Genomic DNA, 25,730 nt, shown 5'->3' on the forward strand with positions numbered 1-25,730 from the left:
ATTGTTTTTAAAACGTCATCGACTCAAGTGGTCGAACCGTTCGATTCGGAAACTGGTGATGCTCCCAGTTCCATTTATGTCCTGAGCCGCTATTACGAAAAAACCAGTTGAATTAGTTAAACTGATAAAAAACACTGACCTGGACGGTTAACCATCGAACCGTCCCTGTAGGTGATAGTCACCCGGTTAACGGTTCGTGGCTTACCTTTAAAATAGAAATTAGGGTTGTTCATAAGAAGGCCCACCCCGACCAAACTGACCAACTCGAGTCGGTCGGGTTTTCATCAGTACGGGTCGGTTTCAAGTTGTGCAAATTCCTAAACCGATGATTTGGGTCGGTTTCAATTTTCATACAAGAAAATCAAAACCAACCCAAATCGAACCAACTTAGTTCCTAGTTCAAACATGAAGTTCCAAAGCCCATTAGGCCACCTAGTTTTTGAATGGTTACAAGAAACTTTGGATTAGTGAATAGTGATTAATGAACAACTTTTGTGATTAACTTTTCATTTAAATTTTATCATAGGAGATGCCTGAAATGATGTTCAATTTATAATTGCTTTTAAAATTAGTAAGATTTTATCACAGGGATGAACTTAGAACCAAAACCGACCCAACCCAACTCAAATCGAACAGATCCGTTTTGCTTAACACTGGGTCGGTTTCGATTTATATGTCAAGTAACTCACCGGTGAACAGCCCTAATATAAATAAAAGAAATCAGAAAAAGAACGATTAACCGCCAAGTTAAGGCCGTTAGGGTTTCTACTTTCGCCTTTGTTTTGTGTTTTTCCATTCCCAACTCCCAAGTGCCGTATTGGGAATTGGGAAGTCTGCATCTGAGGGAAGCCAGCTTATTCTTGCAACGCCTACCACCTTCTGCAGCTGCAAACAAGACTGGCGAGGCGGCTACCTCTTTGAAGCGGCGAACAAAGACCGGCAAGACACGTTCTTCGGCTGTATAATTCATGTACTGCTAGCAAAATCGAGTCTCTTGGTAAGCTACAATGGAGATCAATCTGGGAAAACTCCCCTTTGATGTTGATTTCCACCCGTCAAGCTCTCTTGTCACTGCAGGTCTGATCAATGGCGACTTTCATCTGTAAGTTTGTATAGAGATCGATGCTACTTTATCTTGTCTATGCTTCGATGATGCTAAGCATTTCTACTTAATGTCTAACCAGGTATCGTTATGCTGCTGATTCACAGCCTCAGAGGTAACGCAAATAATCATCACGGTGTTTGATTAGTCACTACTTATTGTTTTGAAGATCGTTTGTATTCTTATTCACTTATTGCACAAATTCTCTTGTTATGTGTTTTTTGTTGTCTGTAATTGCTTCAATAGGTTGCTCGAGATTCATGCACACAGCGAATCATGTAGAGCTGTTCGGTTTATCGACGGGGGGCGTGGTAACACTCATAACTTGCCTTTCTCCATCCAAAGATAACAAAAAAAAATCGATAATTTCATATATTTGATTTGGTAATTAGAACTGATATTTTCTTATTCTATTTTTTCCCAAATTTTGTGTGCTGGATTGGAACCTTCACATTCAATCAGCAATCCTGACGGGATCTCCTGATTGCTCCATTCTTGCCACGGACGTGGAAACGGGTTCTGTGATTGCTCGTGTGGAAGACGCTCATGAGTTAGTATTCATGTTATCACACTAATTCATTCTACCACGTGTTTCATTCATTGGGGGGGGGGGTTACCTTGTTTATTTCCTTCCTTTTTTTTAATAATTTATCAGCCACTTCCCAATTGAAATGATACATTTTCTCACGCAGAGCTGCTGTAAACCGCTTGGTCAACTTGACGGAGACAACCATCGCATCAGGAGATGATGACGGGTGTATTAAGGTGCATTTGCTCTTTCAGTATTTTCATGTTAACTGTGCTACGAATAACATATCTTCATTTCACCTATAATACATCCATGTTTCCATTGGTTTTCAGAGTCAGAAATGTTCAAATTTATGGGCCATTAGCTTTTTGAGCACACGTATGCTTAATCTTACGCTTGACTCACAGAGTTACACTGTGCTATCTTTTGCAGTTTGGTTGCACGAATAAAGCCAAAGAGAAAATTATAAAGGAGAACACCATCGTTTTGAAGTACAAGAAATATTTCAATTTAAACGGTGAATCTTATATTATCCAGTATTGGATTGGAAAACTGTCTCATTGTAGCAACCAGAATAGGATGATTCATCTGACAAGAGTGGTGCCCTTTAAATACTGACATCGAGCGGTTCCTTTAATCATAGTTCATGTCATTTAATTTCCTTGAGGGAGTACTAGTTTGGCTTTACATTTTAGGAATTTATTAGGGCTGTCAATAGATTGGATTTTGATGCAATCCAAATCTTATAACAATATGGCTTAGATCCGATCCATTTGAGATCCCCATGAACCAACAAAACTAAGTTCTTATTTATCATATGTATCAACAAAAGGTAGCTGATCCCAAGTAGTTGGGATAAGGCTTGGAACCTTGTATGATGATGATGATCAACAAAAGGCATAGTGAGCTAAAAGAAAAGTCTAAACGTCCCTGATCTATACGTGCTGTAAAAGATTTATTATTAAAGGACCACTTAATGATTGTAAACTGGCTGAGAAGGAACGATACAGGCTCTTGGAAATATAGATACATAATGAGAGAGATTGAGAGTTTGGCTGTGGAACTGAGAACTAGCTATTGATGGATCCCAAGGTCTACTAACATAGAGCACATGGTTTAGCAAGACAAGGACCAAATAGAAAGGTGCTGTATTTTTATTTTTATTTTTTTTGATAGGAAATGGTAACTTTCATTTGCTTACAAACAGAAATACAACTGTCACCTACAGGGACATAAGGTGATCCCTTGTCATAAATCAAATTACAAAACAACCTAAAACAAAGGCTCCCGATTTACACCTTGCTTTGCTAGATTATCAGCTAAAGCATTTGCTGACCTAGTCCATTTAACACGTGCACCCAGCTCCCTTGTGAGGCTCAATAATTCCCTTACAGGTTGTGTCTAAGGGACCATGTTCCCAAGCTATTTGTTTGCAGCCTGCCTACTACTAATTTTGAGTCTCCCTCCACTTCTAACCGTTGAATTCCCAATTGCTTAGCCAATCTGAGCTCCTGAGGGATGGCCATCACTTTTGCTCTAAGCAAGTCCCCCATCCATATTGGACCAGAATACATGACCAGGATTCTTCCTCTTGCATCTCTAAACACCCCCCCAATTCCATAGGGTCCAGGGTTCCCAACAGAGCTGCCATCAAAATTTAGTTCACAACACACTGCAAAGGGAGGGTATTGGTCGCTTTAGTTTCACAACACACTATCTCGCTATTCCTTAAGCATAGGCTATAGGCATGTGGGGGTAGGCACCAATTTGGTCTTTTTCTTTGAAGCACTTCCAAGGTATTAATTTTTTGGAGCACCACTTCCCAACAAAAAGCCCTTACCTTTGGAGGTATCAAAGCATTCCATACTTTTTTAATAGGAAAGGAAGTGACCAGGTTAGTATGGAGCACCAGAGCGCTAAAAAAGGAAGAGCAAGAGAAACAACCTAAAGAGGATCGAGTCCAAATTCTACTAAGGACAAGACTGGTCCAAAAATACTGAGCTGAAAAGAGAAAATAATTCATATGCCGATCCCACTTCTGAGTCCCTCAAACCTCTCCTTAGTCCCAAATCCTAAGAATCCCTAGAGATATGAAAAAAGAGATAACTTTAAATTTGATCATAGTGAGGGGGTAGATGGTCGGGAATCTATCCTTAAGGGGAGAGTCCCCAATCCAAGTGTCCTCCCAAAAGAGAACCTTAGCACCCAAGCTAGCATCATACCTGATGAAAGATGAGAAAACGGGTAGGACACCAACAATGTCTTCCCACCGGGAAGAGCAAGAAGCCCTAAGGTCGATTCCAACATCCCATCCATTTGCTGCCAATCCATAAATGCTTCTTATCACCCTATGCCTTAAACTTCCTTGCTCCTTAGGAAATCTCCCACAACCACTTGCCTAACAAAGCTGTGTTTTTTAGTCTGATATTTCCAATCCCTAATCCACCTTTGTCTTTCTTTCTAGAAACCACTGCCCACTTTACCCTATGATCCCTCTTAGAATCACCAGGTTCCCATAGAAAGGTGCTGTATTGGGGACTGATCCCCCCCTGATGAGTAGTTGTAAAAAGAAATGAATGTGGGTGGCAAGTGGGAGTTGGGCCAATTTAGGGATGCTAGGCATAAAACTATTTTACAACATTGTCCTATTCTTTTTTAATAAAATTTTGGTGTACTGATAAATAGGGATTTACAATGGCATTTTATCAGGATTGTTGGGATATTGTGAAGAAGGACCTAGTGTTGTTTTTTGAGGAGTTTCACAGGAGGGGAATCATTAATCCGGGTTTAAACTCCACATTCATTGCATTGGTCCCTAAGAAGAAAGAAGCATCACAACCAAGGGATTTCAGGCTGATTAGTTTGGTGAATAGTCTATACAAGATAATTGCAAAAGTCTTGTCTCTAAGAATTAAGAAAGTTCTTCCAGCCATTATCACACCCAATCAAGGAGCTTTTGTGAAGGGAAAGTAGATCACTAATCAAATTTTGATTGCAAATGAGAGCTTAGAGAATTTTAGGAAATCCAAGAAAAAGGGAGTGGCTTGCAAACTAGACTTAGAGAAGGCTTATGACCTAGTTGACTGGTCCTTCTTGATGGAGGTAATGAAAAGTTTTGGCTTTGGAGACAGATTGTGTAGATGGATCTGGGGTTGTATCAGGAGTTGCCATTACTCGATATTGGTGAGTGGAACTTCGGTGGATTTCTTTCCAGCCATGAGAGGAATAAGACAAGGTGATCCACTCACCCCCTTTCTCTTTACTCTGATTGTAGTTGTCCTAGGGAGACTGATACATAGAGCTGATTCTAGAGACTTAATAAGAGGATGGAGAGTCGGAAGGGGTGAAGTACCACTTACACACTTGCAGTTTGCAGATGACACAATCCTTTTTTGTGAGGGTGGAGATATAAGATGGATCAGAAACCTAAAACTGACAATACAACTCTGAGCAGATGTGTAATCTTAAAGTGAACTTCGATAAGAGTTATGTGGTGGGAGTGAATTTGGAGGAAAGGGTAGTAAGTGATTGTGCAGGTGTGTTAGGGTGTGCTATCTCGGAGTGGCCTATCACTTATTTGGGCCTCCCCCTAGGAGATAACCCCAAGAATAAAAGCTGTTGGAACCCGATAGTAGAGAGATTTGAGAAAAGGCTTGCTTCTTGGAGGAAAAATTATATTTCTCTTGGGGGGAGAATCACCTTGATTAGGTCTACCCCTTCCAACTTTTCTGTTTACTTCATGTCAGTATTTAAGATTCCTATAAAGGTCTCCAACAAGGTGGAAAAATTATTGAGGGATTTTTTATGGGAACCAAGAGTAGACAAGAAAGACCATAAGGTGAGGTGGGAAGTGGTAAATAGGAGCAAGAAGCTAGGGGGGCTTGGGATTGGAATATCAGGAAAAGGAACATGGCATTATTGGGGAAATGGTTGTGGAGATTCTCGTTGGAAAGGGACAAATTGTGGACGAAGATTGTGGCTAGCATACATGGACTTGATGAGAATGATAGGGATCCTAGAATTTTGGCAAGGACTATTGCCGCATCCCCGTGGAAAGCCATTCATGATATGCTTTTAGTTTTCTCCCCTTGGATCAGGTACGATTTGAACTCTGGTAATCGAATAAAATTTTGTGAGCAAATTTGGGTTGGGGACCTACCCCTGAAAGACCAATCTCCATCATTGTTTACTTTGTCAGATTTGAAAAATGAACCCATTTCCAACTTCTTAGTTCCTTCTGATTCTTCTTCTAGGTTTGGGTGGAATCTGGGGTTGAGAAGGGCAATAAGGGATACAAATTTGGGGTGTATGTCATCTTTGCTAATCATCCTTGAAAATGTTTTCTTGAACCCCAGTAAGGGAGACACCAGAATCTAGACCCCTTCTTCATCCGACTCTTTCTCTTGTGCTTCGTTTTTTGAGACATTAGTCCAACCTACTACTTTGCTTGGGCTGTCATTCCCTGTTAAAGAGATTTGGAGCAAACCCATTCCTCCTCAGGTTGGTAGTTTTTGTTGGGAAATTTTCTTGGAAAGAGTTAACACAAACGACTTGCTTCCAAGAAAGAGGCCCAACTGCTGTTTACTTCCCAATAGGTGTATTCTTTGCAAAGCTGATGGGAAAACGGGTTATCATATTATGGTTACTTGTCTAGTTACTAAGACTGTTTGGGAGTGGGTGTTTTCCCTTTTTGGGTATACTTGGAATCCCCATGTGAGTGTGCAATGCTTGTTCTCTCTTTCTTTCTTTAGATGGCCTAAGAAAAGGGGGAAGATTATGTGGAGAAGCATTAGGGCTGCAGTATGCTGGTCAATATGGGAAGAAAACAAATTTTTTCGGATAAGGAAAGAACCACAGAAAACCTTATAGATTTGATACTTTCAAGGGTTGCTCATTGGTTGAAATCAATGGAGATATTCTCTGAATTCTCTATGGCAGACTTGCTGAGAAAGTGGAAAGAGGTTGCTACTGCTGCTATGTATAAAAGGAACTGTAGTCCCACTTGGACCCCCCCTCCTGCCGGATTCATAAAACTGAATTTTGATGGATGTAGCTTAAGGAATCTGGGGCCTTCTGGGATAGTGGGTGTTTTCAGGAATGAGGAGGGGTATATTACTGCCATGTTCTTTGGGCCAATTGGAGAGGGTGACTCTCTTAGGGCCGAAATTCTAGCAGTTCTTGAAGGAATCCAAAGAGCAAGAGAATTAAGCATCAGATGTTTAGTGATACAGGGGGACTTGAAGGTGGTGATTAGGTGGCTGAAAGGAGATATCAGTAGCTTGTGGAGCTACTGCAATGGGAAGAAAAAATTTAATTGGCTGTGTAAGGACTTAGAGGTGCAATACAGCTGGGTAAAGAGAAGTGCTAACTCAATATCTGATGGGTTATCTAAGCAAGGGGTGGCTAAGGATTATTTGTTTTGGGCACATTTTTAGTATTTTGTTGTCATTTTGATGTTGGGGAGTTAAGATAGTTTACTTCCCCATTTTCTGTAATTAATTTTCACAAGTATTATTCATTAATAAAGATTTCTGTTATCAATAAAAAAATGGTTATGGCGTACAGAAATACATGTTTATAATGAACAAGTAAGCCACTATGAAGATGGAGAGAGAGGGAAGGCCTTAAGGTCTGATAGAACAAGGAAGCAACTATGAGAGATGAAGAGAGGGAAGGGCTTAAGGTGTGTTGGAAGGTGCACATTTATGTGGCATCAGAGTGACATGGAGACATGGTATTGTATGCTTGACCAATATACCAAAGGCCTTAAGATTGATGGAACATGTCAAGCCAAGCACTTTAATAATTCAAACTGTAACATACCACCATGCTTCCGCATCTGATATCTTGGCTGCTCGACTTGTTCACAGGCTGGGCTTTGGGTTGGGCCCATTCAAATTTTGGCAAAAGCCAAGCTTGAGCCCGGTCCATGAACAGGTGTATTGGCGGCTTCACTTTGGGCAGCTTTCACTCTAAAAGTAGTGACAGGTTACCCTCTCCATGACGGTTCACACTGGTGGCTGGTAGCTCTTTCCCTGGCACTCTGCTCGAGGTAGTCCTTTCCGTTTTGATCTAGGTAGCCCTCTTAGTGATTTGAACTTGAGATGTGGTGGTAGGCTTTGATACCAAATGTTGTGTGCTTGACCAAATGGAACACGTCAAGCCAAGCACTTTAACATTTAGGCTTAGTTTGAAAAAGTATGTAGGGTAGAAAACCTTGTATTTTGTATTATTCTGTATGCATTTGTTTTGTACATATTTGTATTTATACTCTTTCCAAACTAAGCCTTAGGGCTGTAAGTCATAACAGAAGAGAGCTGAAAAGTTCAGCAGCGGATCCATACATATGTGCACCAGAGATAGATAGATTGCACCTGAAGCTTTTCTGGCATCTTTATACTTGTTACAAACTTACTGTTTGAAAACATTGGAAGATATGAAATCCAGGATTCCGGAAACATTTAAGGGTAAAGACATATGAGATGAAGTTTGATATATATTCTTCTATGTTTCTAGAAGATGTGGGTAAAGAAAAAAGAGAAGAACAAGAAAGGGTGATGGTGGACCCTTGTTTCAGTAGAAGAAAGAAAGAAGAGGCACACCCCTATTTTAGTGAACAAAGAGAAAAAAAGAAGGAAATCAAGAAGAAGGAAGGGGCCCTTTTTCGGTGAAGGAAAGAATTAATGGCTTCTCTCAGTCTAGCCTTCAAGCGTTTACCAGTCTTCTCAAGTTCTCAGTGAAGAATGAATGATATAAAAAGAAAGAACTGCTTCTTGTGGTCTTGCTCGCCTTTGAAAACATTCCTTTGGTCTCCTTGCCCTTAAATGTGGAACCAAGGGAATACCATGACAGTTATTTTTCTGTTATATTAAAGGACAAATTTTATTAAAGAAAAAAGGAAAACTGAGAACAACCACATCCAGTGCTAAGATAGCACCACCCACCAAATACAAACAAGCAGAATCCTACTAAACAACAAGGAAAAAAAACAGGGCAGACAAAAAAACACAGCAAGAGGACCTTTTCAACAACTTAGAGATCATCCCAAAGAAATCACCTAAGCAAACAAGCTCGGACCTCATCATCAAAATAATATTCCTTCCCTCCTTAGTCCAGATTTCTCCCCCTTCCTCAACTTTGGATTTACGAATCTCATCCCTCTTCCTCTTCTTGTACTCCTCAAAAGCTCTTCTAGCAAAAACCTCACCTCCCAAGAAGAATAAACTCAGTGGCTTGCCACTTGATCTTCTTTAACAAATCTCGGTAAAACCAGGCTGCCTTCTTTTCATTTTTTTAACCAGCTTGCTACTACTTGGGAATCTCCTTCTATTAACAGCCTTCTTAAATTTAGTTTTTCTGATAATTGGGCCCTATACAACACAGCAGACAATTAGATTTAGTTGAATCTCCTTGAGCAATAGGACCCCAGAATAAAGCTAAAATAGTTCCATCTTTATCCCTGAATACCCCTCCTATGCCTGAAGGCCCTGGGTTGCCAAAACAGCTCCCATCAAAATTGAGTTTTATAAAGCTTTTCGATGGCGGCTCTCCAATCTGAATTATTCTAGTCTTTCTTGTAGACGAAAAGGCCACTTCCCTCCAATTCCTTTTTATATCATCAAAGGAGAATGGTGAGAACAAGTCCATGGACTTAACCCAATGAATCACCCTTAGGAGGATACAATCTAAGCTTGCATCCACATTTCTCTCCACATCCTTGAGTCTCACATTTATTTCTTCCCAAACTGTCCAAGAGTCTCACATTTATTTCTTCCCAAACTGTCCAAACAACAGCAGCCCTAGTACATCTCCATAAAATTCGTCCTCTTTTCCTTGGCCACCTATAGATTTCACCTGCAAAAAGACTAGGTAGGTAAGCTTGTAGGTAGAGTCCACCTGCACCCATAGAGGTCAAAGAACCACTCCCAAGTAGAGGTTACAAATGGACAAGAAATTAGAATGAGACAAGCAGTCTCACCATTTTCCTTACAGAGTGTGTACCAGTTTGGGGATAAAGAAACATTTTTCCTCATCTTTTGAAGCATGTCTAGAGTGTTGATTTTTCCATGAAAGACATCCCAACAAAAAAGCCTATGTTTTTAAGGGAACTGGTTTGCACCAAACCTCATTCACCGGAAAGGAAGACCCCAAAGGAGCTTGAGCAACCAGAGAATGAAAGGAGGCGCACGAGAAGGAACCTTTAGGGTCTGGGATCCAAATTCTTTCGTCTGGGGTAGAGGTAAAAACAGCAATTGAATCTACACCCAGCTTTCCAACTACCACTTCAGCAACCAGAGATTTATCACTATTTTCATCCAATGAAGCCTTGTCCCAAGTATGCTTGACACAAGCTGAATCCACAGAACAAACCTTAATTATTGTCTACAACCCATCAGCCTCTTTCTCCTTGTCTTCTTCTGCTTTATCCTTCTCATCTCTCTCCTACACTTCCATGACTTAGACCACCCCATTTTCAAGACTATCCACAACTCCCTTCTCTGCTCTTTGAAGGTAACCAATGCTAAATCCTACTCTCCCAAACTGGCACACTAGGAGAAGAAACAAAACAAAGATGGGGATCTAACTCCTAAGGCAAAACTTCAGCTCCTTCAGTCCTTCCACCTGTGGCTGACCATCGTAATGTTATTGAGAACACTGCTCATTAATCCATGTAGCCAACCCTTTTTACTGTCATTTCCTTGTTTCTTTTAATGCTTAGTTCACAAAAAATAAAAGCTCACTTCATAAACTTCCATGCTTTCACTTTTGCATTATTTTTGAATGGAACATATTAGTGTCCAATGCCCTAAAGCAGCGAAAGTGGTTATGTCTAATGGATCAGATATGGTCTGCTCCACTATATGGAAAGTACTTGTTTTAACAAGTTTGTTTGAGACTCTGAGGCTTGTATAGTAGTTTCTTATCTTAGATCTTTTTTGATGTTTGGTATTTTTGAAGGTTTGGGATACCCGGCAACGTTCTTGCTGCAACTTATTTGATGCCCATGAAGAGTACATTTCTGATATGACATTTGCATCTGATTCTATGAAGCTGTTGGCAACGAGGTAGACCATAATTTACTTGCTTTATACATTCAACGTAACTATTAAATGGTTCAGAGTTCACTCTTGCCACTATTATATGTAAGTATTTTAATATGACACATAATATATCTTATATTATAATATTTTATATTATATTAAGCATAGCATATGTTTTACATATATTATATGTCATGTTATATAAATATTATATATATATATATATTTAAAATTGTAGGCTGGTCTATGTCCCTTGTAATAGGTGCTAAGCCCTGCTTGGGCCTGGTCCATGATCACCCCCATTTTTTGCCTAGAGGTTTTCAATTTGATATGATATAGTTTTATTTGTTAATAAATGTTTGAAGCAAAGCCTAACATGGCATTTGTTTTTCATTGTTAAGTGGAGATGGGACATTATCTGTTTGCAGCCTTCGAAGAAATAAGGTTAGTTAGTCATTACCCTTGATGATAAACAGTTTTACTACATTGCCTGTGTGTTTTATATGCTGAACTGACATGTTCCTTTGGAATTTGAAATTTGGAATGTTCATGATAGGTCTTAACACAGTCTGAGTTTTCTGAAGATGAGCTGCTGTCTGTGGTTATTATGAAGGTGGATTTCATCTTTAACTTGAAGCCTTGGAGTCTTTATGATTCTATAGCATTTATTGATGTGCGGATGCATTTGTCAAGACACACTACACACAGAGACACGAATCTGGCTGGCTGTGCATGTCAGCGCACCTTCATAATTAACCTTTATGTTCACTTAATTGTATTTTTCTTATTAGAATCTTTCATGGTTGCAGATTTTCCAAAGTCTTAGATTATTGTGCTTGGTAATGCATTGTTGTTAAATTTCTAAACTTCTAATGCTTAAAATAAGAGGGCCATTACATCCATCAGTGTAATCAATGCAGTGAGGCAATGGCAACCAACTGATGGTGGTTCAGTTGGTAGGATCTCTGACTCGTTGTAGCAAAGACCTGGGATCAAATCCCACTGCCACAAGGGTTGGGGGGGGGGGTTAAGGGGATGGGCCACCCCCCGTTGTGGAGCCCCATGAAGCCAAAAAAAGTGAGGCGATGATATGTTATTTTGGCCTACTCAATGCAATGACTAGTTGCTGCCTAGGCTCCAAATAATCGGTGAAAACAAGATTTTTTCTAAATTAATTTTATCCTTTATTTTTCAAACATAAACAAGTAGGCTGCATGGCTGAGACATGGAATTATATACTCAATGTTCTCTTTGTTTCTCAGAACTGTGTAACAGCACACCACCAATAGGAAGAAAATTTAAAAGAATCCTCTACTCTTTTTATTTTTTAAATTTGTGCCTTTTTTCTATTTTATATACCATTGATCACTCATGTTCCATCAAAAATATTTAAGGCTGCAGGATGAATTTAACAAAATACAAACAGACAAATAAAAATTTAAAATAACTTTGTGGTTACTAGATTATTTAGTTGTTAATTGACTAGTCAACCTAGTTAATGCTTAGTCATCCTAAGCCAACTTTGTGGTTATCTAGATTAGTTTAGTTGTTAATTGATTAGCCATCCTAGTTAATGCTTAGTCGTCCTAGGCTAACTTTGTGGTTATCTAGATTAGTTTAGTTGTTAATTGACTAGTCAACCTAGTTAATGCTTAGTCGTCCTAGACTACTGCATCATGAGTATCGACATATTAGTGAGTGTACAGTGGTGTAGTCTGTCTGGTCCTACTCACTAGTGTGTTGACCAGTTGATGCTTTGACAATACTATATCCTGTAAAAAATGTGAATCTTTTGGGTAGAAAAGTCTTGTTCATCTAGATGCTTAACTTTCTATATGAGATTTTTTAAAGTTATTGTTCAGATTATCATTGCAGTAGGAAATAGCTGTAGAGCCAGGAACTTTGTTATTGAATGTATATATCATGGACATATAGGTGTGCCTATAAGAATACACTAACATTATTATGCAGATGTCAAAGCATTAACTGTCATAGTTAATGCACTAACATTTGGAGTCACCTTCAATTACCAATCTGTCATAGTTGTCTCTAGAAATTTGTACTCCTTGCAAGAGTGCTTCGAATTCAGCATACACCGAATCTACTTCTCCAACAAGGCCTGATAATACAGCAAGAATGTGTCCATAATTTCTAAATACTCCTCCAAATGCCAGCCAACCCTGGGTTTCAAGACAACTGCCATCAAAGTTTAAATGGCAACTTTCTCCCAGAGAAACGAGCAACAGTGGTTTGGAAATATAAGGATTCTATGAAAAAATTTAAATGGCCAGCGAATGGGTTAGCTGATTTTTTTTTGCAAAACAAGGGGTGTATAAGTCTGAATTGTTTGTGGTTCATCTGTAATTCAGATTATGTAACAGGGGCTGCATCTCCTGCCTCTGTTTAAATTTTGTTAAGAAATTATTTTTAATAAAATCTTCACCATTTATATAAAAAAACATTTACTGTTGCCTAAAGGTAACTTGGATTTTCTAATTTCTGTTTGGAAGAAGGTTTTGATTGCTTGATTTCAAAATTGTGTAGATCAACATTTATCTATATGTCTGGCATAGAAGTTCGAATGCCACTTATAAGTTTTTTTTTTCTTTCTTTTCAGAATGGTCGAAAAGTTGTTTGTGGAACTCAGACTGGTACTTTGTTATTATATTCATGGGGGCATTTCAAAGATTGCAGGTATGTTTCTGTAGGCACATCGTTAGCAGTTCAGCATGTGTACAGGAAAAATTTGCTATAGGAATATCTTGTGTATAATTTATTCATAGAAAGTGTTTTGTGTATAATTTGGCTTGAAGAACTAAAAATTCAGTATAAGTTTTGGTCAAATGTACTTGATACTGCAAAATATTGTTTAGAGGTAAATTGTCCTTAGTTCATTTATGAATCTAAACTTTGGGACAAAAAATGTGTTTGTATTTGCATATCTGATGGAAGACATCAATATGTGTGTATTCAATTTTGTGTTTGTTTGCATCAAGAACTGTAGTCTTATGGACAGTTTGGGAGGAAAGAAACAATAGAATCTTTCAAGAAAAAAGGAAATCGAGGGAGGACTTGATTGATTGCATCACTATCAAGATAGTGCATTGGGTAAAAGCAGATGAGTTATTTAAGGAATTCACAGTGGATGATATAATCAGGGGCTGGGATACTGTAGCAAACTCTTCAAGATATAGCCCAACAATTCAAGAGAGTTGGGCAGCCTCTACACAACAAAAAATAAAGTTCAATTTTGATGGAAGCTCCCTTTGGTAACCCAGGGCCCTCAGGTGTAGGGGGAGTCTTTAGAGACCGAGCAGGTAAAATTCTAGCTCTATTTTCTGGGCCTATAGGAGTGGGTGATGTATTAGCACTGCTGTAAGGTCTGAGACTGGTTAAACAGATGGGACTACAACAGATTGAAGTGGAAGGGAATTCAAGATTATTAATAGACTGGTTGAAATCTGGAAATTTGGGAATCTGGAAGCACAGGCAAGTTATGAGAGAAGTCTGGTGCCTTGCAAGGGAAATTGGAGCAAACTTCCAATGGGTGAGAAGAACAGCAAATGGCCTGGCTGATGCTCTAGCCAAACAAGGATCAAACAGGAGTGAACTTTTCTGGGCTGCTTTGTAACAGTGTTTATGAATGTGGGTCAGCATTTCAGCTTTGGAATACTGGATTTGTAATATCTTGTTTAACTTCTTAATTTCGTAATGAAAGTTGCTGTTTCCTGTAAAAAACATACGTATGCAAAACAAATACATTTGCTGCAAACCTGCAATAAGAGTTACTGATGAGGGGTGATTTGGCCTGACCTAGTATGTAAGGGACACGTGGATGCGGCTTACCAGCCAAATGACAAATTGACATATAGTGCCACGTCAGCAGATCAGGGGACCTTGGGAGCTCGGCCACTTCGGACCCGGAGCACCTCGGTACCCACTTGCATTGAGGTGCCATGTAAATGAACCTAGGAGCTCGACAGTCGTCTCCGAACTTCTCGGGATCATGCCGCGTAACTGTAGGCCTCATCCTTACCCTGCCCGAATCGGAGGGAAACGGTAAGCCTCATTAATTGGTACGTTACCTCCCTTCCAAAGCGGAATGGATTCCTACGTCACGGGACGAGGATTCCGGGAGCATTTTGCGAGACCTACGACAGCCCATGAATTAAGGACTAAGGTCTGGGGAGGGAGGGAGGAAGGGGGGAAGGAGGAAGGGGCCATGATTACTTTTGTGGGGACTATTCATGGGCAAGGATCACTATTCGTGGACAAGAGAAAAGGAAACCTTAGCTTGCACAACAAGCTTCCTACAAGAAAGGCAAAAATTAGAAATACCTTCCCATGAATTAGGGAGGAAGGGGGGAAGGAGGAAGGGGCCATGATTACTTTTGTGGGGACTATTCATGGGCAAGGATCACCATTCGTGGACAAGAGAAAAGGAAACCTTAGCTTGCACAACAAGCTTCCTACAAGAAAGGCAAAAATTAGAAATACCTTCCCATGAATTAGGGAGGAAGGGGGGAAGGAGGAAGGGGCCATGATTACTTTTGTGGGGACTATTCATGGGCAAGGATCACTATTCGTGGACAAGAGAAAAGGAAACCTTAGCTTGCACAACAAGCTTCCTACAAGAAAGGCAAAAATTAGAAATACCTTCCCATGAATTAAGGACTAAGCCCTGAGTTGAAGACTTCGGAATGGCAAGAATTACTTTTGTCTTGTGTTTGACACAAAGGTCTTCACATGTATATGGACTTAAGGTGTCACATGGGTCAGGTTCACTTATGCTGCATCTCTCCCTGTCTCTGTTACCACTACCAACCAATTAAAAACTGCCCAAACCCACCTCTGTTTCTTTCTCATAAAACCATATTATGGTGATTGCAAGGGTCATTGCAAAAGCTGAAGTCCCCACTTTGATCTTTAGGTATGGGATTTTATTTTGTAAAATGAAGCTTCTGTTTCTGCATGTTCATACAATGTGATTCATGTATTTTGATTTCGGACCCATTATCTTGGTTTAAAGTCTCTGAAAAATTATTGCCAACTACTAAGAGGCTTAGAAAGGTGTTGGAAGAGGTGATCTCTCCACCATAAGGGCTTTTGTTCATAGGAGACAGATTGTGAGTCAAATTCTGGCTGCTAATTAAGCAGTGGATGATATTAGGACTCTTGGGAGAAAATGTCTTGTTTGTACATTGTATATTGAAAAAGCCTATGACTGTGTAGTCAGGGGTTTCCTCAACTGGACAGTCTATAAAATGGAATTTGAGTAGAGATGGGTTTGATGGATGATGGGATATGTCATCTGTTCGTTATTCCATTCTTACTTTGGCACCCTAAAAGGTTTCTTTAAGGCTATAGGGGCTACAGAAAAGGTGGTTCTCTTTCCCTTTTCTTTAGTAGGCTTCATTATTCCATTCTTACTATGGCACCCTAAAAGGTTTCTTTAAGGCTATAGGGGCTACAGAAAAGGTGGCTCTCTTTCCCTTTGCCTTATATTCTGGTGTTTGAAATGCTTAGTATGTTTTGTAGCCGTGCTGGTCAAAGAGCAAAGTTACACCCAGATTTTTAAGAACAATGCAGTTTTGGAGTTAGAGAGAATCAATGCCAAATCTTTGGAGGAGTGGAAGTTGGATAAAAGGCCTAATGCAGCTAGGTGATTTAGAAATAAAAAGAACACTGACACTGTTCATGTTTATAAAGTCTTTGCAAGATTAAAAGGAAGGATTTTTGGCGTTGGAGCGAAGAAAGGGAATTTGAAGAGTAAGTTATTCCCAATTTAGAACCTGAAGGAGCAGAGGTTCGAGCAAAGCTTGAGAAGATTTAACCTGGAGTAATTTTTTTTTCTGAATTTGCGTTGGTTTTTTTTATTAACTATTGGAGGTGTGGAGTTTAGTGTTGAGTGGTTGTAGTGGTGCTGTAAGTAGTATTTTGAGATGCATTGTGGAAGTGGTTGGTTGACTTCACTTCCTTTTCTCTCTTTTTCAGCTGGAGAAGTTATAACCAGTGTGTTTTTTATTGTTATTTTGAGGAGTGTTTGGGAGTGAGGTTGGTGGTTGGGTTTTCTTTCATGAGGTGATGTCTTATGTATCACCTTTTTTTATCCGTCTTCTTTCTTTGTTCATATATTTTCTTTTTTAGGGGTTTTAGAGTGGGAAGGGAAGTGAAGGTGGCCTCTCACTTAACAATTTGCCAATGACATTGTTATTTTCTGTGAATTTAGAGAGGTTGAAAATATTCAAAGGTTAGAATTGTTATCAAAGTGCCATCTCTTTCCAGGTCACAGTTGTGGAGAGATTCTCCAAGAAACTGTGTGAAAAAGGAACTAAGTCTCTCTTGGTGGAAAAATTACATTCATCAAATCCACCTTCTCTAACTTTCTGCTTACTTGCTAAGTTGCTATTTGGTATACTGGTTGTATGATTTTGTTTAGGTACTGAAGTAACTTAAATAACGTACCAAAAGAGAGTAGTACTGAAGTAGGAAGAGGATAATGTGGAGTGGAACTGTATATGGTATATGGTGCTTTGGAGTGAATGAAATGAAAAGATTGATGGAATATATCTCGAGAATAGTCTAGAATTGAATTCTTTAAGTGATCTAGTTGCCTTGAGGTGGCCCATTGGTTGCTAGCTTTGGTCATCAAAGAAGAAGCTTCTTCTAAGAATAGATTGTTCTGAACCGCAGGGTAATAAAACTAAATTTTGATGGGTGGAATAGGTAATCCTGGATTGTCCAGGGTAGAAGGGGTTTTTAGAAATCATAATGGTGATATTTGTTTAAGTTTCTCAGGCCCTGTTGGAGAGAGCATCTGCCTAAGTGTTTCTCTTACAAGAACTTAGGTTGGTTGACGGGGTGAATTATTTTAATAGAAGGGAATTTCCGTCCGTGTTGTAACTGATTGGATGTAATGGCCCTTTGACTCTTTATTTGCTATTAGAGATGCTAGACGTTGGCTGTCATAGAACAACTTGTGCCCTTCCCTTCATTCATAAAAAAAAAACTTGTGCCCTTCCCTTTTTCTTTGATGATGTTTTTATCCTTCTATTAAAAAAATCCTGTTCAGGTGGATTCTATACCTGTCAATGCTTAGCTTATCTATTAGCCATGGGGTTGAGAGACCAGAACTCATGTGGCTACCAGGCTGGGGTGGAGCTGTTTAGTTAATTCCCTGCTTGTATTTAGTTTCTCTTTTCGTTTTCGCCAGATCCCTTTGCTGTTTTCTACTTATATACTACTATTTCCCTGACTAGGCTTATCTAATGTGCCTGAGTATCCCCTCTCTAACATTAAAAAAAATTCAGTGTCTTGATAAAAATGTATTTATGCATACAACACCTGTATATTGTATCATGTTTAGTGGATAATTAGCTAGTACCTACTTGTATTCTATTCCTTCCAGGGCCTTTTCCTGTCAACTTTGTAGGCTTCAACGAGTGAGCTTGTGTGGCAAGCTATTTGCCACTTTAGGTGATAGATAAAAGATCTTGATGAAGTGTCTAGAATGGGGAAGGGAACATAGTTAACAGTGAACAAACCAATGAGAGTTACATGAATAGATATATCTCTTTTGTTTTGAATGATTTTTCATAAAAAAATGTATTTTTTTAATCTCCCAAGCCTCGAAGGAAGATCTTTCTTTGATGAAAAGTTTTCTTTTCTATTTATAATATAAATTAATTGGTCGTACCTATACCTATATATAATTGTATAATTGTAATAAAATAATATGAATGACTCGCTATGCACTCGATTTCGGGGTCATAATCATTATGTAGGAGAGATGGCCGAGTGGTTCAAGGCGTAGCATTGGAACTGCTATGTAGGCTTTTGTTTACCGAGGGTTTGAATCCCTCTCTTTCCGTACCTTCACCTAATTCACGTTACTGACCGCAATGTATCAAATGACAATGGATACCGTTATTCCAACAGTTAGACTTTTCTTTGATAGAGATTCTCTATTCCTAATTGCTGTGGTATGGAAAATAAAATAAAACATGAGATGTCCCCCCCCCCCCCCCCCCTTTATTTATACAATTTCACCCCTTTTAATGGACAGTGTTTATAAATAAGTATCTTATGCATTTTATTGGCATAAGCTTGGCTATTAAACAAGTTATCAAAACTTCATTTAATTATGAACCATTCATGAATTATTTTAAAGAATTGCGAACTGTTTGCAGGCACTGATTCAAGACGAAAATTATTGTGAACAGTGAAACTGAACCTACCCATGCTATGGATTGTTTAACACAGGAACCAAATAATTTGGTAGCACATTTATTATTCTTGTGAGAGACTGCATTGTCAAGTATCTCACCTTTTTTTTTTTTTTAATTTCCAGTGATCGATTCATTAATCTCTGTCCAAACTCCGTTGATGCACTGCTAAAGGTAAGTTTTCTCTGTCCCCTGCACTATATTGGTAACTGCTTTCTGGACCAAAATTCTTCTAAACCATTTTTTCCAGCTTGATGAAGATAGAGTCATTACTGGATCAGAGAATGGTCTGATCAGGTGAGAATAACTTATTTTTTGAGTTGCGGCTAGCTTTCATGTGGCACACATGCAGGGATTGACAAGATATTCCAAGTAAAAGTTGTCAAACCAATCTCCCACCTGCATGTTTGCCATACTATGACATGTTTTAGAGTTATAATAAATCTCATTAGTGCAATTGCATTCTTACTTTTCTGATGGTTCCTTTCTAATCTGTGTAGTTTGGTAGGCATCTTACCCAACCGGGTAATACAACCAATTGCTGAGCATTCAGAATATCCTGTTGAGCGTCTTGGTATGGTTATTAAACTCATGGTTTTATTATTACTTTTTTCTTTTAAATGTTGGATGGAGATGGACATCCAAGTTCCCCTGTAATATCTGCACAGTAGTCCATTAAGGTTTGTGGGGCCTGTTCATTTTTAAACCCTTCCTCTGTGTTATTCATTGCCAAAACTGGATTTTTTCTTTTGTATGATTTTGATTTTTGACAAATCGGTTGTGATATGACAGGCTATTTTGTTTATTGGGGTATTCTGCCATGTAGGGAATTGGGTTGGTTGCCTTTGCTCATAAAATCTTTAGCATAAACGATTGAACAGCCCCATATGTAGTGAGTGTTGGTGTGTATGGAGCGATCATTTGCTAATTCTTGTCCTTTATGTTTTTTTATTGAACTCCTTGTGATGAGAAAAGTTCATAATCATCAATAATAAAAATAAGAAAAGAGCGTTTTTTTTGCCAAAGTTATTCTTGGGTGAAGCCATGAAGGAGATATTCCTATTGAGATCCATAGAATGATAGGTCACCTTTCTGCATTTTGGTCACATCTAAGCCATGTAATTGGTATGCGCTATACATTAGTTGGGTCACTGGGTATTTTATAGGGTTTTTGGCACCGGTTCATTTCATGACTGTTCCGTGTCACCAGCTTGCTACATCAGAAAAAATAGAAATGCCATTTAATTGTTTTTGTCATGCTATTTTTTGAAAAAATGTTGCAGCTATGATTAGTCTTGGGATTCATGAGAGGAGGGGTTTCTTGAATTGTCAAAATGACGTTTCTCAAATCACCCAAGTGATGTGGCACATTGAAATTTGGAAAAGCTGACAAGTTTTATGAGATGCCATACAGTTGTCATGATGAAAATATTCTGAAAATAAAGTGAAAGCACTTTAAACATTCAATCATCATTCATCTCCACCCAAACTTTGTCTTTTGTTTCTCACAATAACAGGAGGTAGCATGCCTAGTTCTTGGTGGAATGGAACGCTTGTAAAACGCATTGGTGCCCAACTCCATGTTAACTTTCTTGTTTGTGCAATTGTATATATCATATCCTAGCTCTATCCTTTTCTATCTTCATCTTGATGAATATTGATTAGATTGCCAATTTAAGTATCCTAACTTATTACTGTCTTTGATTTTGCAGCCTTTTCTCATGACAGGATGTTTCTTGGCAGTATTTCACATGATCAAATGTTGAAGGTGTGGACACCTTGTATAAGAAAAATCCTAAAGGACAAGTGGAAACTGCTTAAAATATGGTCTATGTTATAGCCCCTTCTCTCACACACATGCACCTTGTGTTCTCGTTTGAAAATTATATTTGATTGGGCGGATTCAATTTCAAACATTTGTATCACCATTTATATTGGGTTATGTGTATGGGGGTGTTGGGGGAAATGTCTTTTTTATGTTCTCCCAAATGGGGTGGGGGATAGTTCCACTTCTATTGTTCAATGTGGCACCTATATGTTTAAAACTACAATAAACAAATATGCATTGTGTTTTGTGCCAAAACATCTCATTTACCCAATTTTCAATGCAATAATTCAACTACAAACTTCAGACTTAAAACACCATAGTGCCGAACACCATGTTTGTCTCTTCGCCTTCTTGACCTTTACGTCTTTTATTGTTCTTTTTCTGGATATTTGACTGATAAAATTTAACCGAAGTGTATCTTGGCTCCAAAATGTACTTTTCCTTGTATCTGTCAACTATGTTTCATCCTGATATTGCATTTAATCATGTCATGGTTTTGCTTTTATGTATTTCTTGCCTGCAGCTTTGGGACCTGGGTAATTTGTTGGAAGGTTCTGGGAATACCCAGAAGAGTCATGTAGACGTGTCTGACAGTGATAGTGGTGAGATGGATGTTGACATTGAACCCCAGGAATCTTCCAAAGGTGCGTTTGTTTTAGGATATTTTTGTGGTCAACATTTTTTTAATTATTCATTAGTATGAATTAGTTAATGTTCTTTAGTCTAAGCTTGATAAGAACTGTTTTAAGGTTCTGCATTCTAGGAAAAAATTATAGTTGGCTTTTGCTAGCCCCTGCATTCTATACATTGACAAAATCTCATTATATTTGACAACGAATGTCATTACCCAATATTTGACTAGATGCATATTTTACTCACAGAAAAGTAGGATTAAGCTAAAAGTTGAAAATTTCATCGATTAACAGGTAATTTGGTGGTTAGATACGTTCAAGTGATGCCTGGTCATCAACTAACCATATCTTTTTGTTTGTTTTCTTTTTTGGTTGCAGGAGCCACAAGAAAGAGGGCAAATAAAGGAAAGACCCTTCAGAGTGCTCCTAGCAGTTTTTTCGCAGATTTGTAATGAAGTGGGTTAAAAATAGGCTTCGCGGTTTTTCTTTTTCTTTTTTTTAATTTTTTGATAAATGCTTACAAAAGAAAATTCTCATTTTAACTTTAGCTTTTTAGTCATGACACTTGAAAATTTTGCGTGCAAATTGAGCTCCATTCATCCTTGACCTATCTATTTAGATATCTGGTTTTTCTTGAAGTGAGAACAATTATTTTATTGTTCGTGTAGGGTTTTGTGGATATGATCTATGTGCTTGTTGAAATGATCATTTGCAAGTTAATGTGTATTGACATTCAGTATCCACCAGTCAAAATGATAGGTGGACCTTAGAGTTATGGCAGACGTTGAGATTAAAGCTTCTCTTACGTCGAGAAGACAAATCAGTGGTCTTCTTCATTGGGTATTTGTCCTGGCAGGAGTTGCATATCCTTTATGTGTGGAGGATGTTTAGAGGGTCCAAGTGAGTGGTCGAAACCAATATAGCCTTTCATCAAACCTATGGTCTCTTTTTTGGTAAATCATCAAACCGATTGTCTCTATTCACTAGTAGTCTAACTATGCTTGCGACATCCTGTTTTCATACCAACCAACGACAATGAGATGATCCCATATCCAAAGGTTGTCTCCCTCAGATTAAGAAGGAAACTCTAACCATAAACAATAAACGGACTTCTCTCTCAAAGTTAGAGGACATCGGAATCAAAATCTCTTGCAATTGGAATTTTGAATGGTCTGTTCAAAACCTCTTGGAATAGGAATATGTTGAAATGGGATTTCATTCCCGAGGGGAGGGAATGGCTATTCACTCAAATGGGGAATGCTTTGGATGGTCGAAGTGATGCTTTGCCCTGTAAGTGACGTTACAATAAATCCAGTAATATGACGTGACAGCAACCAATTCTATAGTGATCATCAAATAGAAAATCAAATAAAAAATCAGCATTTTCCTCGTTTTTCTTAGGCTACGTTTGGGAGTACAGAGTGACTATTCGAAAACGCATTTTCCTCACTTTTCTTAAGTTAAAAATAAGTACTTAAAAACAAGTGCTTATTCGAATAAGCACTTATTTGCATTTGGCACTCAACATTTTCACATATTTTATATTGGACGTTTGGTAGTCTTTTTCTCTAATATGCACTTAAATAAGCATTAGTGACTAATTTGTCCTTAATTTTTTTTTCAATTTTCTAAAATATACCATTTTGAAAGCACTTTTATTAAATTACTTTTATAAAAACATTTTTATGAAAGTACTTTTATAAAAACACTTATGAAAATACTTTTATGAAAACATTTTACAAAAGCATTTTTATAAAAGTACCATTGCGAAAGCACTTTTACAAAAGTACTTTTGTGAAAGTACTTTTACGAAAGTAGTTTTATCAAAGCACTTTTGTAAAAATACTTTTACAAAAACACTTTTATAAAGGGATTTCATAAAAGTAAATTCATAAAAGCACTTTTACGAAAAGCATTTTTATAAAAATACTTTTATGAAAGCACTTTTACAAAAATATTTTTATAAAAGTACTTGTAGACGTGTGAATTTTAAGCCAAACAAATGGGTTTAATTTACATGACAACCTCTCAATAATATGGGCCTCCATGGGCCCAAGGCTCAAGTCTACATAAATATGTCTTGATGGCCTAAGGATCCAAGTGTATGAAGTCCAATTTGGCCAATCTTCTATTGTAATAGGGTGTTCCTATTGGCAAGACCACTAACTCTTACATAGTGGTGCATGTATAGGAGTTAATGCTAACATAACACCCCACTCACATGGGATTGGTTAGTTAAGTGGGCTGAGGTGGCAGCCTTAACCCTTGGTTATAAATAGCCTTGCCTAGGAAGAGAGATGGCCTTTTCTTCCTTTTAAGAGAATCACACTTCAAGAAGCTCTCAAACACCAATATTGAAGATTGCAAGCAACTACAAGCTCCTGCAACCTCCAGCAACTACAAGATCAAGAGAGGAGAAAGAAGGGAAATGTTTCTTCGTTCTCTACAATACTTGGATTCAAGTTCTTCAAAGAAGATCAAGCCACCACAAAAGGGCCCTTCTTAAAGAAGCATACTTCACAGCCGATCAAGTGCAAAGCCCGGAGTGAAGAAATCTACATCAAATCTTCCAAAGCACCAAAATTAAAGAAATCTACATCAACACTTCAAAAAGTACGAGAAACAGGCCAACGACCCTCGTCTTCACCAAATTTGATCGTTAATCAGAGGTTGCTCATGTCATCGAGTGAAAATCAAAGAGAGTTCATTCCCTTGTTTGTTTTCTTTATTACAAATTCATTTTTGTAATGTCTCCATATTTTGTCCTAATTGAAATACACGAAATTTGTGTCGACAATACCCTTGCGAAAACACTTATGAGCAAAAGTACTTTTGTGAAAGCATTTCTATAAAAGTACTTTCATAAAAGTGCTTCCATAAAAATGCTTTCTTAAAAGTGCTTTTGTAAAAGTCAACTAGAGAATTTTGGAAGAAAAAAATTGAATAAGTGCTTATTGTAAGCACTTAAAAAAACTAGAAATTTAGGCTTAAAAAATAAACATTTTTTTTAAAATAAACACTTATTTTAGGCTTATTTCTCAAATACAAATAAGTATTTAATGACCCAAATAAACACTTATTTTGAATAAATACTTATTTTTAAACACTCCCAAACATAGCCTTAGACTCGAAAAATTCAGAAACACCTAAAAACTGAATCACAAGAAATTGGATTAAATATAAATGTGAAGTCTTGTGTCCTATCCTTACTCTATGCAATTATAATAAACAAAAGGAATTTAAATCACCCTTAACTAAATCGAAACCGAGGCCTACGACAATAAGATATCCAACACGTTAAAATTTGAAACAGCAGTCGTACCACTGCACAAGTTTTTACTAGAAGGATGAAGGAAACCTCGATGCTGTGGTTCTTGCTGAAAATCCAATGAAATGTGCCCCGACTTTGTCTGAGATTCTTCCAGCATGAGGCCACATTATTCTGGTTCTCTCTTTCCTCCCCTAAGCCGAGAACATATTGGCGCCTCACAGCGCATTCCCACCATGTATTGGGATTGGGACATGTTCCCAATGCACGCTGAGGTTGAGATGTAGACGTGGTATTGGGACATGTTCTCCCAATGAAATGTCGCCAAATTGCCAAAGGCAATCCCTTCCCTTTATCGCCAATTTGCTACCAACACAATTGGTGATGTACGTACATGACTATGGTTTGGCTTCCTTTTTGTGTGACACTTAGCTCGGTGGATCAAATTTAGAATTGATGAGGGCAGATTTGACCCCCGCGGTTAGTTTCACTTACACGTGACAATTGCCTTTTTCCTTTGACACTTTAGTGTTACACGGATAGACACGTATCTTGTCGAGTCAAGGGGATGCATCCCAGAATCAGTCCATGGCACCTCTTACACAGTTTAGGCACTTCGGCAGGGCATTTAGTAGCACCTCGTTCAGGGCTGACTTGTAGTACCTCATCGTTATCGGTCCAAGGGACCTCGGTGTGAGGAACGACCTCCTCAAGGGCTTGCCGACCTGTGGTACCTCGTCAGTACCAATCGAAGTGACCTTGGCATTAACAGTGACCTCCTCGAGACGTGCTCGCTAACTTCCTCCGTGGGCTTCCCACCATTCCTGGGTCCTCCAGAAGTCAACTCTCATACCGAATGTTTCGGAGGAAGGAACAAAAGCCTAGTCTGCATGCGAAACTACATTCGAGAACTTTAGACTGGTCAACCACGTTTTCCTGGAGATCTCGGATGCAGTGCATGGAACTCGCGCCAAACAATACTTATATAAATGTCTCATTCTCCATTTCATGAGGTATGCGCAATTTAGCTTTTGCAGCTATCTAGCTCTTTTGCTCTTTAGCTCTCTCTAAAATCACCAATTCACTAATTTAAGCATCGGAGTGC

General features: G+C 38.5%; 1 protein-coding gene and 1 non-coding gene across 3 annotated transcripts; both read left to right on the forward strand.

Moving 5' to 3' along the window:
* The first annotated feature begins 678 nt into the window (after nt 1–678).
* On the forward strand, nt 679–22,018 carry WDR55 (transducin family protein / WD-40 repeat family protein). 2 transcript variants are annotated; one of them, XR_016100710.1, is made up of 16 exons: nt 679–1,102; nt 1,185–1,217; nt 1,349–1,413; nt 1,565–1,652; nt 1,795–1,867; nt 10,590–10,696; nt 11,074–11,116; nt 11,229–11,285; nt 13,290–13,366; nt 19,023–19,071; nt 19,148–19,194; nt 19,398–19,471; nt 20,415–20,503; nt 20,610–20,665; nt 21,249–21,369; nt 21,736–22,018. XR_016100710.1 is itself a non-coding variant. In XM_088949528.1 (15 exons), exons 1-15 carry the CDS (start codon nt 1,008–1,010, stop codon nt 21,807–21,809), a joined length of 1,059 nt encoding a protein of 352 aa, XP_088805654.1. In that variant the 5' UTR covers nt 679–1,007; the 3' UTR covers nt 21,810–22,018. The 2 variants fall into 2 exon arrangements, 1 of the variants encoding a protein (XP_088805654.1); XM_088949528.1 differs by lacking the exon at nt 20,415–20,503.
* On the forward strand, nt 18,456–18,542 carry TRNAS-GGA (transfer RNA serine (anticodon GGA)). Its single transcript has one exon. It is a non-coding gene; the product is annotated as a tRNA-Ser (tRNA).
* Nucleotides 22,019–25,730: the final 3,712 nt, after the last annotated feature.

The sequence above is a fragment of the Nelumbo lutea genome, chromosome 6 (genome assembly GCF_056320005.1).
Source record: "Nelumbo lutea isolate HS-2025 chromosome 6, American lotus-T2T, whole genome shotgun sequence".
NCBI classification, from domain to species: domain Eukaryota; kingdom Viridiplantae; phylum Streptophyta; class Magnoliopsida; order Proteales; family Nelumbonaceae; genus Nelumbo; species Nelumbo lutea.